We start from the raw sequence: 18,992 nt of genomic DNA, 5'->3' as shown, positions 1-18,992 counted from the left end.
ATGTAAACAGAATGTAATAAATATGTCATATATTTTATCGGGTATCCAATCATTTTGATCAAGATAGACAGCTAATATTTATTTATCAGCAATATTTTTGTTAAATTACAGTGAGAAGTATGGTTTCCATAAACACATTTTAATTTTTTATTTTAATATATTCCTTTAGAAGTGGGACATGTATTAAAATGTTTCTATATTTATATATGTATTTGTTTATTTATTATATTATATTATTGTTTATATTTAAACTGTAATAATATTGTGAAATAATACTATTAAATGTGGCTTTGCATAACAAGGAAAAGACTAGTAAGATTATGTTATGTTAAATATGTCATTTATATTTTAATGTACAGTGCATCCGGAAAGCAATCATTGCTCTTCACTTTTTTTACATTACAGCCTTATTCCAGAATGGATTAAATTAATATATAAATATCTACACACAATACCCCATAATGACAATGTAAAAAAAGATTTTGAAATTGTGGCAAATTTGTTAAAAAATAAACCTGAAAAATCACATGTACATCAGTATTAAGAATCAGTAACAGAAGCTCTAAATTGAGCTCCGGATCATTCTGTTTCCACTGATCATTCTTGAGATGTTTCAGCAGCTTAATTGGAGTTCACCTGTGGTAAATTCAGTTGATTGAACATGATTTGAAAAGGCATACACCTGTCTATATAAAGTCCCAGGGTTGGCAGTGCATGTCAAAGCACAATTGTCTCGAGGCAGAATGCAGGGGAAGGGCACAGAAAAACGTCTGCTACTCTGAAAAAGTTTCAATGAGCACAGTGACCTCCATCATTCGTAAGTGGATGATGTTTGGAACCACCAGGACTCTTCTTAGAGCTGGCCGGCCATCTAAGCTGAGTGATTGGGAGAGATGGGCCTTAGTCAGAGAGGTGATCCATAACCCGATGGTTACTCTGTCTGAGGTCCAGCGTTCTTCTGTGGAGAGAGGAGAACCTTACAGAAGGACAACCATCCACCAATCAGGCCTGTATGGTAGAGTGGCCAGACGGAAGCCACTCCCTGCCTGGAATTTGCCAAAAGGCATCTGAAGGACTCTCAGACCATAAGAAACCAAATTCTTTGATCTGACTAGAACTCTTTGAAGTGAATGCCAGGCGTTACATTTGGAGAAAACCAGGTACCACTCATTACCAGGCTAATATCATCCCTACTGTGAAGCATGGTGGTGACAGCATCATGCTGTGGGGATGTTTTTTTAGCAGCAGTTACTGAAAGACTAGTCAGGATAGAGGGAAAAATGAATGCAGCAATGTACAGAGACATCCTAAATGAAAACCTGCTTTAGAGTGCTCTTGACCTCAGACTGGGGCGACGGTTCATCTTTCAGCAGGACAATGACCCAAAGCAGACTGTGAAAATATCAATGGAGTGGCTTCACGACAACTCTGCGAATGTCCTTGAGTGGCCCAGCCAATGACCATACCTAATTCCTATTGAACATCTCTGGACAGATCTGAACATGGCTATACACCGTCGCTTCCCATCAAACCTGATAGAGCTTGAGAGGTACTGCAAAGAGGAATGGGCAAAAATTCCCAAAGACAGGTGTGCCAAGCTTGTGGCATCGTATTCAAAAATACTTCAGGCTGTAATTCCTGCCAAAGGTGCATCAACAAAGTATTGAGCAAATGCTCTGAATACTTATGTACATGTGATTTTTCAGGTTTTTTTTTCACATAGATTTTTTTTCACATTGTCATTATGGTGTATTGTGTGCAGAATTTTGGGGGAATAGTTTAATCCACAATTTTGGAATAAGGCTATAACAAAAAAATGTAAAAAAAAAAGAAAAAAAAAGTGAAGTGCAATGAATACTTTCCGTATGCACCTTGTTTGTGTGTGTGTGTGTGTGTGTGTATATATGTATATATATATGTATATATATATATATATATATATATATATATATATATATATATATATATATATAGAAATATTTAAACAATCTAAATATATATATCTATCTATCTATACAAAAACAACATTTATTTTAAAAAGCTATATCTAAATGCAAAGTCTGTTAAAGTACATGTTCTGCTCATTTCCTCTTGTGTTGAGTGTTGTTGTACCTGATCCCACAGAGCTCCTGCCACCTGGTCGATGACCGCGCCCAGTTCTCTGTATTCTCCTGAGTAGCGAATATAAGCCCAGGTGCACAGAGTGATGAGCGCAAACCCCAGCACCATGTTGCAGACGCTGGCGATGACATCCACTCCCACGAAGCCTGTGATTCCTGCGGCCACGTACATCACGAAGATCACCACAAAGAGCGTGGCGGGTGTCCGAGCCGCGTGAAAGATGTTCTTGGAGTCGTTGTGTTTGATGTACTGAACGAACAGCTCATCGATCTCGGTCTCCAGCTGCAGCAGGTAACGCCGGCTGAACTCCTCGCCACCCATCTTCTTCACACTGCGGAATAATGCTAACGCCTCCTCGCGGATCTCCAGGTGACGTGCCTGAAGTTCACTCGGGGCGAGGAAAGGACGATCTCCTCCACTCACCTGGAGAGATAAAACATGCAGTTGAAGTCAAAACTGTAAGCCCTTCTCTGATTTATTTAGTTTTTCTTTTTCATATATTTTCCAAATGATGTTTACCTGAGGCATTTTTTTACAGTATTTCTATAATATTTTTTCTTCTGAAGAAAGTCTTATTTGTTTTATTTTGGCTAGACTAAAAGCAGTTTTCAATTTTTTAAAACCATTTTAGGGTTAATATTATTAGCCCCGTTAGTCTTCAGAACAAACCATCCTTATACAATAACTTGCCCAATTACCAAAACCAAATGAACCTGATTAAGCCTTTAAATGTCACTTTAAGCTGAATACTAGTATCTTGAATAATATCATGTAAAATATTTTAGAAATCAGTTATTAGAAATGATTTATTAAAACTATTATGTTTAAAAATGTGTTGGGAAACAAAATATTCTTTCAGCTTTACTAAAAGTGGGGGGAAAATATACAGAGGGGCTTATAATTGAGGATGGCACATAATTCTGACTTTAGCTGAATGTGCCTGTGGACCACAAAGACAGGAATAAGTATCAGCTTTTTAAAAATGTAGATGTACATCCAAAATCTGAATAGATAGGCTTTACATGTATGGATACTTTGTTAGTATAGGATAATATTTGACTGAGATTTGTTCTATTTGAAAGTCTGAAATCTGAGGGTTCAAAAACATGGAGAAAATCACATTAAGGTTAGGGTTAGGGTTTAGCAATGCACGTTATTAATCAAAAATTTAGTTTTGATTTATTTACAGTAAAAATGTACAAAATTGGACATTATCTTTCTTTAATATCTAATGATTTGTGCAATAAAAGAAAAATCGACACTTCAGTAATTGCCAAAAAATTTACCGGTCCAACTCATGCTAATTAGGGATAAACCGATAAAGATTTTTTGGCAAAACTGATAATTCTTAATATTTGGAAGCTGATTACAGATACATATATAATTCTTAGCCCTCCTGTTAAATTATTATTATTTTTTTTATTTCTGTCTTTTTTGCCCAACACATTATATACAAAACATAATAGTATTAATAGCTAGTAACTGATTTTTTTTGTCTTTGCCATGATGACAGTACATTAAATATTACTAGATATGTTTCAAGATACTAGTATTCAGCCTAAAGTGACATTTAAATGCTTAACTAGGTTAATTAGGTTAACAGACAAGCTAGGGGGAAATTTGCTTAATGCAGCTAATAATTTTGACCTTAAAATGGTTTTGAACAACTAAAAACTTTTTCCAAAAAAAAAAAACAAGACTTTCTCCAGAAAAAAATATCAAGGAAATACTGTAAAAATTTCCTTGCTCTGTTGAACATTAAGGAAATATTTGAAAAAAGGAAAATATTCACAGGAGGGCTAATGATTTTGACTTCAACCTTGTATAAACTCTTAAGACACCCAGAGTGTAATTTTTTATTATTATTATTTATTTATTATTATTATTTTTTATTTTGTTTATTTCATATATCTTATGTTGGGATAGTTAAAGTTCAAATATGGCAGGGTCATTTTGTTATTTGTTGACTAGTTGGATATAAATAAGATTCATGCTGTCCTGACAATATGGCAATGAAGATGATCGGAAATATATAAGCTGATAAATATAAATCTTGAACTTAACTTTTTCGAAATGTGAAAACTGACTAATAACTTTATTATCAGCTCATTATTAAGATAAGCATTTACCTGCTAATCAATATGGCAGCCAATATATCATGCATCCCTGTTAATGTCACACTCACCACCTCCATCTTCCTGTTGTACAGATCTTTAGCTCCAGCCACTGCTGCCAGATTATTGGCCTCTGCTGTGGCCTGTGAACACAAACACAACATAACATAACTTACTATGGCTATATTCGAAATCGCACCTTATATTCTGTGGAATGTGTGTGCTGAAGGTTAAGCTCTCGCACCTGTAACATGGATTTTGGATGTGGCAGCTCCTCTCCCTGGTAAATCTTGATATACGCCTAAAATCACAAACAGATATTCAGTTTACTCCAAGATTTCCAAATGTAAAGTGAACATTTATTAACAGCAGACAAATTAGATATAAAAGATATATTGATACCTGCAGATTAAAATAAACGACATTGTTGAATATCAATTTTTCATGCTTTAAATCCTCTATCATATCGTAACTATCGCAAGTATAGTAATTTTTTTGAGTATTAATAGTCTTATTCCTAACAGTAGCAACAACACTACCAACAAAACTGTTACCTTAAAATACTCCACGAGTCCACGGCAGGTGATTTTGCTTCCATTGATCTCTTTTACGTCCAGGTTTTTGGGGCGTAGTAAACACGGAACAAGCACTTGCAGATTATTGATGAACTCTTGATCGATCTCTGAAAACACAAGATCGAAAATAAATGAACATTGTTTTTAAAATACTTCACAGCGAAACTAAGATCTACTGATTAGCATGTATTGTTAGATATATACCCCTCAATCTGCCGTCAAAATGGGGGTTTGTGGCCACTTTGAGTCCTGGATGGGGCATGAGAAAGCAGGAGATGTTGGTGAAGCACGAATGGATGTGTTTCCTCACGTTCTGCAGCTCCTCGTGTTGATTCTCTGAGATCTGTGAAAAAACATGATATTACTGAACATTAGATTTTAATAATATTTTTGAAAACATTGATGTTAGCGGTGGTTCAGTTTCAATGATTTCAGTATGTTTAGCAGGTCTTGTAGGATTTGGCGATATCCTAACCTTCAAGTAAACAATTTAATCTGAACTAAAACGTGTTAAAAGAAAGAAGAGTTTTCTGATTCTGTCAGTTGGGATTAGGGTTAGGTTAAACACTTTATTATAAGGTGCTCTTGTTACATATTCTAAGTATTTACTATTATAGTAATTACCAGAGATGGGAGAAGGTCACACATTTACAAGTCACAAGCAAGTCTCGAGTCACAACCTTCAAGTCTCAAGTAAGTCAAGTCCATTTTTGCCAGACTCAAGTCAAGTCGAGTCACTGCTTATCTCAAGTCAAGTCATAGCTTGGTCTAGCAAGTCACTTTCAAGTCAATTAAGTTTTTGTTGATTTTAAAAAAATATATATATATATATTTGCAATTTCTTTTGCGATTTATATTTACATATATAACTTTTGGCTTTGTATGTAATGCATATTATATAACAAACAGTTATTTATTAAACAAATTATTTGGAGTCATTTAACTCAAGTCCAAGTCAAGTCTCAAGTCATGACAGTCAAGTCCAAGTCAAGTCGAGTCTTTTTTGGATATTTGTCAAGCAAGTTTCAAGCCCTAAATTTTGCGACTTAAGTCAAGTCACATGCAACTAACCCTAACTCTAAGCTGAATTCTAACCCTAAGCATATAGGAAGCACATGTAATTAATAACCATTACTCAGCAGTTAGGGGCAAAGCAGTGGCGCAGTAGGTAGTGCTGTTGCCTCACAGCAAGAAGGTCGCTGGTTCGAACCTCGGCTCAGTTGGCGTTTCTGTGAGGAGTTTGCATGTTCTCCCTGCGTTTGCGTGGGTTTCTTCCGGGTGCTCTGGTTTCCCCCACAGTCCAAAGACATGCGGTACAGGTGAATTGGGTAGGCTAAATTGTCCATAGTGTATGAGTGGTTGTGTATGTGTGTGTGTGTGTGGATGTTTCCCAGAGATGGGTTGCGGCTGGAAGGGCATCCGCTGTGTAAAAATGTGCTGGATAAGTTGGTGGTTTTTGTGGCGACCCCGCATTAATAAAGGGACTAACCGACAAGAAAATGAATGAATGAATACTCAGCAGTTAAATAAACAGTATAACAACGACACCTTAAAAGAAAGTGTAACCCTATATTATTACATATCATTGTATATTAGTTAGGGTTAGGTTAAGCACTTTACTTAAATATGACCTTGTTACGTCTTCCATGTATTTACTACTATAGTAATTACAATTAGTAATACATAATTACATGCAACTAATCCTAAATCTAACCTGCATTCCAACCCTAACGACATGTTAATTGCTTGTAAATAATAATCCCCATTACTCATTACATTAAATGAACACTATAATAAGGATACTTTAAAATAAAGTGTAACCCTATATCTTTACATATCATTCTGTCAGTTAGGGTTAGGTTAACACTTTATTTTAAGGTGGCCTTGTTATGTCTTCCATGTATTTACTACTATACTAATTACAATTAATAATGCATAATTACATACAACTAAGCTGCAATCTAACCCTAATATAGTAAGGTCAAGTAATAAATTAGAACTACTCATAAACACTATAACAAGGACACCTTAAAATAAAGTGTAACCCTATATTATTATATTTTCTATGTCAGTTATGGTTATGGTTAACACTTTATTTTAAGGTGTCTTTGTTACATATTCTATGTGTTTCCTTAAGAACTAACACTAAATCTATCCTGCATTCTAACCCATACCATATGGTAAGCACGTGGTGTAATTAATAACCATAACTCAAAAATTTTAAATGTAAACTGTAACAAAGACACCTTAAAATAAAGTTTAATATATAATTACATTGATACATCAGGTTTTAAATGTCTCGTATAGTATATAGTGAGGATACAAAGGGGGAAGAAAAACTGCTCAGTTTTACTTAGTGGCTCAAACTGGGCAAAAAAAAGCTATTTATTTCAAATCAATTATATTTTAACAACATCAAAGCAGAATACTTACATAAAATGCCTTTATATATAATTTATTGCCCTGATAGTAAAATGATGTTTACATGCTTACTTTTATGATAAAGCTCAGTGATTTTAATTGTGTTTGGCAAAAATACGATACAATAGGGCTACACTGAGGATCCATCGATTCTCTCTTAGCGTTTTATTTATATCAATTATGAAGCTCATTGATTCTTGAGGTAAAAAAATGTAGATTGTTCTCTTTTTATATTTTTTTACAGCAAAACAACACGAGGAATTCCACAAATATTGCTGCATGTTTTGAGAAATGCTGCCATTTTAGGCCACAAAAATGCAAAATCCTGGTGTAAATCCTCCTGACATTTCCATGATTCCATAGACTTACTTTTAATCTTTTCTCCAGAAATTTCATTCCTCCTTCCTGTCCATAAGGAAACTCGTATGGAAAGCTCCAGTCCCGCACCAGAAAGATCAGTGACTTGTGAAATGACACATAGCAGGTGGTTAGGGACATTTTTTATACGAGTATCATTACATGAAACTTTGGAACAAAACATACTGAAAACAGATGCTGCTTTCAGAATTGTATCACTGTTAGAAGCTGACAGCCGAAGCGTTAAAATAATACCTGAAACGGTTTGAGAAATGTTTCTTCCATAGCCAGTCTGCCATATTCGGTGAAGAGCTATACAGGTCACAGAAAAACACATACTTATTACTTATAAAAATATTTATTGTTGTATATTGTTTCACATTATAAATGTAAGATTATTTTCAGTTCTGTTTCACACACAAAACTACAGCTTTCCCAGAATATTGCATTCCAAGCAGGACTAATGTGATAAGGTAATAATAATGCTGTCAAGAAACTTTAATTTCTTGCAAACACCCACTGTAGTTCTCAATCTTTAAAGCCTAACTGTCTCACTACATTTACTATCATTGTGGATTCCTGTATGAGTCTTTATATACCTGCAAATGCTGAAGATCGTCTTCCTGAACATTCTGGGATATGTTGTACACCTAGAAGGAACCGAAATGGCGTCAATGTTAACTTTTCACTGAGAACGAAGAGTTATTACTTCACTTATTTTGGGGGTGATATTTGTGCAGTGTTGTGAATGTAAAACCTGCATAGAGCTGATCATGGTACTGAGGGCGAATACAGTAGCTGAGTCACGGAGAGTGGACTGGCTGTCGAAGGTTCCTTGTGTGTCCATTAGCAGCACTGCCACCTAAAGGCGAAAAGATATAATACACGACTGCCTTTCAAACCATGACACAAACCTCTCAGGGAGTTTTACTTCATTTAACATACAAGAATACGGTAAAGACTCAGCTTACATACAGTAGATATGTTATAAAGCTGTTAAAGTCTTGAAACTAGACCATTTTGAGCGACAAAAGCAATGGTCCCAGCGTATTTCCTTTTATACATTTTTAATTTTCTATAGCTTCTGAGAATACAAAAAGCCATATAATGATAAATAATGTTATGGTAGTTATGTTAACATTATGATTAAATTGCCTCTTGTTACAGTTATGAAGTAGTTTGATAACAAGCATGAAATGTTTATGACCACATGTACCATTGGGGTCAGTAAGGAATGACTGCTTCTATTCAACAATTAGTAGATCATAAGCTGAGATTTATAATGAAAAAAGTAATTCTGCTTGTTAAGATTTCTTCTTTAAATAAATGCTATTCTTTTGTACATTATATTAACTGATAAATACAGTAAGTGTTGTTAATGATGATATTTATAATAAACTCCTCAGATTTTTCTTATTCTTAAAGCATTTCATGAGCACCAAAACAATATTTTTAAACGGTTTCTCACATGACACTGATAAATAAAGCAATGATGCTAATAATTTGGGTTTTCCATTACGTGAACATTTTAAATAGTAAAAATACAGTATTTCATAACATTACTGTTTTTATTGTATCTTTAATCAAATAAATTCAGAAGAAATGCAAGATACTTAAAAACATTTACAAAGATAATTGACCCCCAAACATTTAAACAGTACAGGTAGTGTGATTAACTGTAGTGTCCAAGTAGGTTAGATGGGCTCTCACCTTGCTACCGTCTGGTTTGTCCACCAGGAAGACTTCACTCCAGATCTGGATTCCGGTGGTCTCCCGCTCTGATCCTCCTCTCCATGAGAATCCTGTCAGCGGCTCTTCAGCATCCCCCAACCACTTTTCACTGGCCTAAACACACAGACACAAATTACAGATTCACAGAAAGTAAGACTAACAGTAAGTATTCCAGTCACTGGCTTTTACTAAAATTTTACAATTGTATTTTTTCAGAAGCATACAAAATGGGGTATTTATACCAATACACACCAGCAGGTCAAATTCACCTGTATTATATGTCTTTATTTTTGCACAGACATATTTGCTAAGCAACTCCTTTCACCCGCTAAGATACTGGTATTTACTTTTAGTTACAATAGATGAAAAGGTATATGAATGTCAAACAAGTATTAGAGACACTAAACACAGTGTAATAAATGCTGGGTTCCAAACAAATTCTTCATGTTGTCCCAACACAAATTAAGTTAATTGAACATTAAAAAATTAGGTTGTCCCAAATAAAGGTCAAGTATTGTGTTGATTCTGCTCATTTTAAATAAGTAGCTTGAACAAGAAGCAAGAATATTTTTTTTGAGTGAGTGATGGAGACTAGAGATGATCTGATGTTGTTGAGATTTCTCGTGTCCTTGGTCGGCTCAGCATCATTGCTGAGACATTACTTTATAAAGAAAACTGTGACAATATGATTCAGCCATATCAAAACTATAATCATGTACATGGATAAAATTAATCCACTGGCAGTTTTATTGGTAATTAAAATAAATAAATCCTTAAATGAAAAAGATGTTAATTACCAACCCTAATGTTGTTCCAGACCCCTGAAACCTTTGTTCATCATAAGACACCGGTATCAAAGCCAGGTCTTGGAGGGCCCTCCACAGTTTAGTTCCAACCCTGCTTAAACACACTTACCTGTACGTTTCAAACAAGCCTGAAGGACTCAATTAGTTTGATCAGGTGTGTTTAATTAGGGTTGGAACTAAACTATGCAGAGCTGTGGCGCTACATACAAAGCAACGGTCCCGACTCGACTTGAATCAGAAAGTCCAGAATAATAGCAAAAAACATCCACAAAACAGACCTGAATGAGGACCTGAATTTTCTGAATGAGTCTGGAAATTTGCTGTCTATGGAGGATGAGAGAGCTCTCCGATTTCACCTTAAATATCTAAATTAATCCATCAGATGGCGCTATGGGTATAGAGTAAAATAAAAGTATAAATAATTAAAAGAAGGGCCAATATTAAAAAGAAAGTAGCCAAACGTAAAGAAGGGTCATACATTTTAAACAAATGAAGATGAATGGTCTGTTTTGAGGATGCTTTTTGGTGTTTTTCTGAATGAGTCTAGAACCTTACTGTATATGCTCTTCAAGTTCACCTTAAATATCGGAATCACCTTAAATATCTAAATGAATCCATTAGAGGGTGCTATTATAGAGCTAATAGTATGCCAAAACTATCTGAATTTGAATTGTGATCATTTGAATTATTGACAATTGTAATTTAATTGAATTTTTATATGCTGTAAAAATTGTTTTGAATTTCTTAATTTTAATTAAAATTTCATAACTTGAATATGAATATATAAATTTGGTTCACTGAAGCATGTATGTATTTATTACAGAAACTACTGAAAATAGGTGAGCCCGACAGTCAGTTTGCAGAAGAATTGTGTCCTCCTGAGCCTCACATACACCAGTAAACTCATGCAGCTCTGTGACCTACTCTCTGCTGAATCGGAATTTCACGATCTGAATTTCTGGTTTTAAAGTTTAGGATATTGAATTTGAATTTGAAAATTTGAAACTGTATTTTTACAAACTGGATATCTGCAGTCTATGAATTCAGAACACCAAAAATCTGAAGTTTGAAAATACGTCTATAAAAATTCAGCCTTAAAAATTTAAAGCAATGGCATATAAAAATTCTGATTTTTGAAATTACAATTGTTCAAATGGACACAATTCAAATTCAGATTGTTTAGGTATTTCATTAGCAACATAGGCCATGGGTATAACGTTAAATAAATAGAAAATATGGAAAGTATAAAAAAAAGTGGGCAAAAGTTTAAAAAAAATAAAATTGTGGTCTGTTTTGAGGAGTTTTTTATTTATTTATTTTTTGTTTTTTGCTTCTTGACTATATTAGAGTCTGGAACCTTGCTGTCTATAGAGGATTTAACTATTTGATTTCACCTTAGATATCTAAATTTGCATTCTGAAAATAAACAAAGGACTCAAGGGTCTGGAATGACATGAGGGTGAGGAATCAATAACATCATTTTCCTTTTTGGGTGAACCAGCACTTTAAGACAACCTGACCTGGCTGTACATGTAGCGCAGCATGAAGTCCATGAGGAAGGATTTGCCCTTCCGGAAGGCTCCTGCCACAGAAATGGCCACCACCTCTCTGTCTCGGACCTCCTCGGACAGCAGGATCTTACTGAGCGCTGCCTCGTCCAGCTCAAACGTATGGTCATCTTTCACCACCAGCACCTGCACCGGACGCGCCCGACCGTCGGCCTCCTCCTCCTCAGAGCTCCAGTCATACACGTTCTTATCCACGAAAGACCCTGCAAACAACCGCATTAAATATCACAACAACTCTCTTAGAGGCAACTATAGATGGAATAACATCCAGCAATGTAAGCAAACCGCAGAGACACCATGTGCTTTCAATGCTTTTAAAGCTGCTGCTTTTAAACGCTGTGCTCTCTTTCTATCATAATGTAAGGGATGCTGATACGTGTAGATTCCATACATTATGATGAACTTTGATAGAGAATTTCTGTAACAAAATTAACTCTTGTTAACAAGTGAAACCTAACTGGAAAAGTTTCCATTATTTACTATTGAAGTTTCTATCAATATTCTGAAATAGCTTTTACTTAAATTTGTATGTTTTAGTCTTATATTTGTAGTATGTGTGATATGTTTTTTAAATTGACACTGTGACTCAGTGGTTAGCATTGCTCACAGCAATAAGGTCGCTGGTTCGAGTCCCGGCTGGGTCAGCTGGCATTTCTGTGTGGAGTTTGCATGTTCTCCCCGTGGTTGCGTGGGTTTCCTCCAGGTGCTCAGGTTTCTCCCACAGTCTAAAGACATGAGCTGTAGGTGAATTGAATAAACTAAATTGTCCGTAGTGTACGAGTGTGAATGAGGTGGATGTTTCCCAATACTGGGTTGCAGCTGGAAGGGCATCCGCTGTGTAAAACATATGCTGGATAAGTTGGCGGTTCATTCCGCTGTGGCAACCCCTGATGAATAAAGAGACTAAGCCGAAGGAAAAAGAATGAATGAATAAATGTAATAATAAAAATAAATTTTGTTTATAATGAGCTTTTCTCAGACTCAAAGTGCTTACAAGAGTATCAAAACACAATAAAACATTAAATACAAAAAAATACATGTAAAAAGTAAGCCTCATAAATTATAAGCAATGCTAAAAAGGTAAGGTTTAATAAGTTTCTGAAAACAGTCCAGTGAACTGGCGTTCCTGATGTTTGTGGGAAGAGCATTCCACAATTTAGGTGCACAGTAGGAGAATGCCCTACCTCCCGTACTGCTGAGTTTGCAAAGAGGCTGAAACAAGGGGAGCCCCGAAACGTAAAAACGTAAAAAACGATGTTATTATCTTAATATTAAAATGTAGTTTTAATATTACATTTTATTTCTATGTAAGTTTGTTTCAGTTAATTTATTAAGAATATTTCACCTCAAAAAATGGAAATAGAACTACACACTATTTATTTACTCGCACTTAAGTGGCTCAACTTAAGCTTTTTACTAAAATGTTTGTTTTATTCCCATATTTGTAGAATGTGTTGTGTGTGTGTGTGTGTGTTTTTAATGACAGTTTTCAAATGTACTATTAATTAAATATTAATATTAAAAAATTATTTAAAATTTAATTATTGAAAGTTTCGATGTTACATTATTTCAATTAAATAAATTTAATCGCAATATTTTAGACAAAAAAAAAGAAATAGAGTTACAATTATTTACTCATACTTAAGTGGTTTAATTTAAGATTTTTACTTAAGCTTTTCTCTAAAATGTTTGTTTTATTCTCATTTTTGAAGTATGTGTTGTGTGTTTTTATTTTGTTTGTTTTAAATTGCCGACAGCTAGCTCTCTGCAACTCTCACATGATGTGCCAACTGAAGCTAAGCAGAATATTTGAATATACAGTTTTTATTATTTGAGACTATTACAAACTGTCAGTACCTGGATGGGAGATCTCATTCCGAAAGCTAGGTTGCTGCTGGAAGTGGTGTTAGTGAGGCCAACAGGGGCACTCAAACTGCGGTCTGTGTGGGTCCTAACGCCCCAGTATAGTGATGGTGACTGTATCCGCTTGTTAAGTGGTGACGTTTGTAATACTGTTTCTGGGACCAAGTCGCCACTCATTTGAGTTGAGAAATTATTCATTTATGATAACTTTTTATTCATATCACACATTAAAGTTAATTTTATATAAAGTCATAGTGTACACAACAATCTCTGAGCTTGCTGCATAACAAATACAACAATTTTAGCAATTTATAAAAAAATGAATCACTTTCTGGCCATTGGATATTAAGCATGGACATATATATTGCGATCGTGACTGCTCAGTGAGTGCCATCTTTTGGATGAGACATTACACCGAGGTCCTGACTCTCTGTGTTCGTTAAAAAACCCAGGATGTCCTTCGAAAAAGAGTACGGGTTTAACCCTGGCATCCTCGCCAAATTTGCCCACGTGTCCCTGTCCATCATTGCCTTAATTTAATTGGAATATTCCACCCAAAAAAATGAAAAGAGAATTACAACCTGTTTATTTACTTACACTTAAGTGCTTCTAAACCTTTATGAGAGTCTTTTTGTTCTGTTGAACACAAAATAAGATATTTTGAGAATATTAGAAACTGGCAACCACTGACATCCACAGTAGAAACAATAAATACTATGGAAGTCGATGGTTTCCAGTTTCCAACATTTTTCAAAATATCAACAGAAGAAAGGAACTCAAACAGGATTGTTACAAATGAGAGCTGAGTAAATGATGACAGAATTATTTTTTTTTATCCTTTTAAGTTTGAACTGATATTTCTATGTATATTTTTATAATACTTACTCCCAAGGCCCTTTATATCGAAGTAGATATTTAGCCGCACCATACTGGTGTTTCGTAACATCTAGTTTTTATGAGGTGGATTGTTAGCCCAATGCTCAACCCCCAACCTGGAGTACCAGGACATACACACATATGCTACGGACAACATACGTTTACCCAATTCACCTGTAGCGCATGTCTTTGGACTGTGGGGGAAATCGGAGCACACGGAAGAAACCCACGCAAACACAGGGAGAACATACAAACTCCTCACAGAAATACCAACTGACCCAGCGAGGGCTCGAACCAGCGACCTACTTGCCAAGAGGGGACAACGCTACCCATTGTGACTATTGCCCTTTTTATAATAAGCAAACAATTTAATTAAATTTAGTTTATTCTAATCTAATGATAACTTTGCTTATATATGTGCATTTTCATCCTCTCTCTAATTCACATTGTATTCTCAAAATGAATGAAGCATTAATGCCATGTTGCACTTTAGATAATCATCTGTCTGATAAGTCTATATTCAAATCAGAGACAAGCGATGCTAACACAAATGTTACGGAAGAGCATTCTAAAAGCAAAGACTCTCAATCCTTACTCAATTTAACAATCTTCTGGGACCAACGGTTGAGTCATGGTTTAGTAGGGCTTAATGCAGCAGACAATCCTAATGGATGATCTTGACCTCTGTTATCAAGGCCAGTGTGGTGTGGCTCATAGAGATGTTTTATTGGTTTAGAGGTCCTCAAATACGTCTCAGGCCTCCTAATGTAAAAACTAGTGGTCAAGCATAATACCAACCGGTAATGTGCATGTGAACCAGGTTGCTTTGGACAATCAAATTGATGTATCGGTCAAGTATTTTCTTAAATGCAAATGCACAGTAATGGAATGGAGAGCATTTCGGATAGGAGTTGTTGACATGATGGTGCATTTTTTACTGTCACACATGACAAATATGAATATAATTAGTATTGTCATCTTTTAAAATGTTAAATGGTTAAATATTGTCTTCCATAGACCTTTTAATGACCTTTTATAGACCATTTTGAGGGATGTAAACAATAACAATGGTCCAATCGTATTTCCTGTTTACATTTTTAATTTCTATAGCTTCCGAGAATCCAAAAAGAGCCACATATTTATCAATAATGTTATGGCAGCTGTTTTACGTTATGGAATTGCTTTTTGTTACAGTTATTAAATAGATTGATAACAAGCAGGAAATATTCACGGGCCAATGACATGACAACATTGAAATGGTCTAAAAATCTACTGTGTTGTTAGATTTTTTTTTTTTTTTTTACATATTTGAGCTAAAACTCAAAACTGACCTATGCTGTGACTTTCTCAAGTAAATACAGCTTTTATAAGTTAAAAAGAAAATTATAGTAAAAGGAAAATTGGGCCTAATTTTCATTCATTCATTTTCCTTCAGCTTAATCCCTGATTTGTCAGAGGTCACCAAAGTGGAATAAACCGCCAGCCTAAATTTACAAGTGGCTATTTTAGTAAATGCCAATCCTTTTTTTCATCCATATATGTCAGAAAACATAGGAAAGTGATCCATTTTTTCATTGACAGCCATGTACTCTGGTGTGATACAATATGCTAAACTTTAATTAGTTGAGGGATCTCATTCGGGATCATGTGGCTGAAGCCCCCTGTGAAGCCCATCATGTGCACATGCTCAGTTTTTGTCTCAAAATTTTCACATATTTTTGTACCCACTATAAAATTGTTGTGTTTTGTTTGTCTTTGGTGTAAAACTCCTGTTTATTTAAAATGTCTTACAAGTCAGGGAGAAGTCATTCACTGACTGTATGAATGTTACGGTCTCTACTTGGATACGACTCGTGATCCTAAGACAATGTTACATAAATAAACAACGGCCAATGTGCTCCAACTAGGCATGGGACAATAACCGTTTTCAAGATATATCGTGGTTTGGAAAAGTCAAGGTTTTAAAACCAACAAATCTTTCTGCTATACCATCTCTAAGGTATGTGTATGATTTTTTTAATTTACTTTTTTTTTTTTTTTTTTTAGGACAGCAGATATCCAAAGATGCCGTTTTAAATTGTAAAGAAATCTGTGTGTTTGATGACAAATGAAGACAGCAGAGGTCAATGATTCATTTTCATTATTTAGCCTGACATGTTTACCATTGCAAAATATTATAAATCTTTCCCAAAATAAAATAGATTGTGTTCAAAAGGGGAAAAAAGTTTGTACCCAGACATTTAAAAAAAATAAATATTTTAGAGCAGTAATCACAATACCATGAAAGCATGATATTTTTATCCAAGGTTATCATACCGTCATAATCTTATACCCTCCCATGCCTAGCTTCAACTAATTTATTTATTAACATAATGTAATCAGCAAAACAATCCAAAATGACAAGAGGTGGGGAGCCCAACTACATAATAAATAACAATCAAACTAACCTAAAGCAGACTGGGACTAACCACTCCAAACAAACATTAAAAGGAAAGTGTAAAGGAGAACACAACAATAAAGCCATCAGAAACTGTGGTGGTGTGGAGGAATGAGCATAAGTAAGAAGTCTGCTTCTGTCCATTTTAAAAACTTGACATCACCAAATCAACCAATAGAAAACTGAAGAGGAAAAAAGACAAGCAAGATCAACTGAAAGTGATAATTAGGGGCAGGAGTGAACGACACACGTAACATGAGGATAAGTGTCCATGAAGATGAATCGCTCTTATTCTGTTTGTATACCATTAAGAGTTCATTCATTCATTCATTTTCTTTCAGTTTAGTCTCTATTTCAGAGGTCGCCACAGCGGAATGAACCGCCAACTTATCCAGCATATGTTTTACGCAGTGGATGCCCTTCCAGCAGCAACTCAGTACTAGGAAACACCCGTACACTCATTCACTCACACACATACACTATACAGCCAATTTAGTTCTTCCAATTCACTTATAGCGCATGTCTTTGGACTCAAACCAGTGACCTTCTTGCTTTTAGGCAACAGTGCTAACCACTGAACCACCATGCCGCCTCATCAAGAGTTCATTCATTCATTTTCTTTTCGGTCCCTTTATTAATCTGAGGTCGCTACAGCGGAATGAACCGCAAACTTATCCAGCATTTGTTTTATGCAGCAGATGCCCTCCCAGCTGCAACCCGTCACTGGGAAACATCCATGCACACTCATTCACACACATTCACTACGGACAATTTAGCCTTCCCATTTCACCTATTGTGCATGTCTTTGGACATAGGGGACAACAAAGCACACTGAGGAAACCCACGCCAACACAGAGAGAACATGCAAACTCCAAACAAATGCCAACTGGCCTAGCAGCGACTATCTTGCTTATAGGTGACAGTGCTAACCCCTGAGCCACCGTGTCGCCTCATTTAGATTTTTTTTCTTAATTTTTTTTATGTCGCACCATTTTTACAATAAAGTTGAGTAAAAATGTATTTATTTAAAAAACAGTGAAAGAACTGATAAAGTTAGTGGCTACTTATATTTTCTCATACATCAGATTTCTCCAAAAATGGTGTTTTACACACACCATAAAGCATTTTACTGCCTATATGTCAATAACCCACATACCATATTTGATCACTTTGATTATTGGGCCCCATGCAAATCTTAAGGATGTGGCGAGGCTGTTCACAGCATTGCATTTACACTTCAGCCATTGGTCCTCCTCAATAAAGCGACACCAATACTATCCCAACACTGTAAATTATTTACATTCAAATGACCTCGCAGAGCTCCCGTTCCTCTCTCCTGCTCTCTATCGTCATATTCACCTGGTCAGGCCTGTATGGAGCAGTAAGCTTCACACGACCACCATCTACTGTATATTATATAAATCAGCATCTCCATACAGGCCTGTAGCAGATGCACAGAGCTCTGCTTATGTGGGTCACTGGCATGCACACACTCACTTCACACACATTTCTTATTTGAAACACTGCAGTGAAGGAAAAGTGTCTAATAAATGCAACTTATATGTCAATATAAATAAAGACAGGGATGAATAATTCAGAAATTGAGCATATTATTGACTGGTGTGCATGTAAAATGAGTGTGTGAATTAAAAAACGAGCCAACTCTGGCATAACAATTCAGCAAATGTCATGTTGCTGTTAAATATAGATATTAAAGCGTTAAAATAGCTGTCATCACAAACACGCGCGCGCGCGCACAGGGCGGAACAGGGCTGTGGTCCGAACCAAATCATCTGATTTAGATGATGAAAAAATATATGTGTATTTATATGTGTGTGTTCTTTAAAATACAGAAAGGTTGTCACAGGCATCTTCACAGAATCGCACAATAATAACCCACAGTATCACAGGGTGTCTCTCGGCCGGTCGGTTTATTGTTTAAAATATGGACTCACCCCAGCTATCTCTGTCCTTTTTGTCCCGTGCCATGTCGCGCTGGTTGTTTTGGTCAGTATTCGGGGTCGGGTCGGATTTAAACAGCGTTCATGAGACGAATGCGATGCTGGAAATCAGCTGCCAGTGATGGAGGCTCATTCTCATCTGGAGCGCACATGCAGCGTGCT

At 35.6% G+C, this 18,992-nt stretch overlaps 1 protein-coding gene across 2 annotated transcripts in view; it reads right to left on the bottom strand.

Moving 5' to 3' along the window:
- atl1 (atlastin GTPase 1) overlaps window positions 1–18,992 on the bottom strand; it is a 19,811-nt gene extending 819 nt beyond the window's left edge. The window contains exons 1-12 of one of the 2 annotated variants that reach the window (XM_087278435.1): window positions 18,825–18,992; window positions 11,646–11,896; window positions 9,299–9,433; window positions 8,346–8,450; window positions 8,188–8,238; window positions 7,844–7,900; window positions 7,601–7,693; window positions 5,015–5,153; window positions 4,790–4,917; window positions 4,480–4,536; window positions 4,307–4,378; window positions 2,113–2,544 (exon numbers count right to left, since the gene is read on the bottom strand). In XM_087278435.1, coding sequence (XP_087134561.1) covers window positions 2,113–2,544; window positions 4,307–4,378; window positions 4,480–4,536; window positions 4,790–4,917; window positions 5,015–5,153; window positions 7,601–7,693; window positions 7,844–7,900; window positions 8,188–8,238; window positions 8,346–8,450; window positions 9,299–9,433; window positions 11,646–11,896; window positions 18,825–18,858 — 1,554 coding nt within the window. In that variant the 5' untranslated portion in view covers window positions 18,859–18,992. 2 annotated transcript variants of the gene reach the window in all.

This window comes from Danio rerio, chromosome 13 (assembly GCF_052040795.2).
Source record: "Danio rerio strain M-AB ecotype USA chromosome 13, GRCz13ab, whole genome shotgun sequence".
NCBI classification, from domain to species: Eukaryota; Metazoa; Chordata; class Actinopteri; order Cypriniformes; family Danionidae; genus Danio; species Danio rerio.
This window is presented reverse-complemented; position numbering and strand designations above follow the sequence as displayed.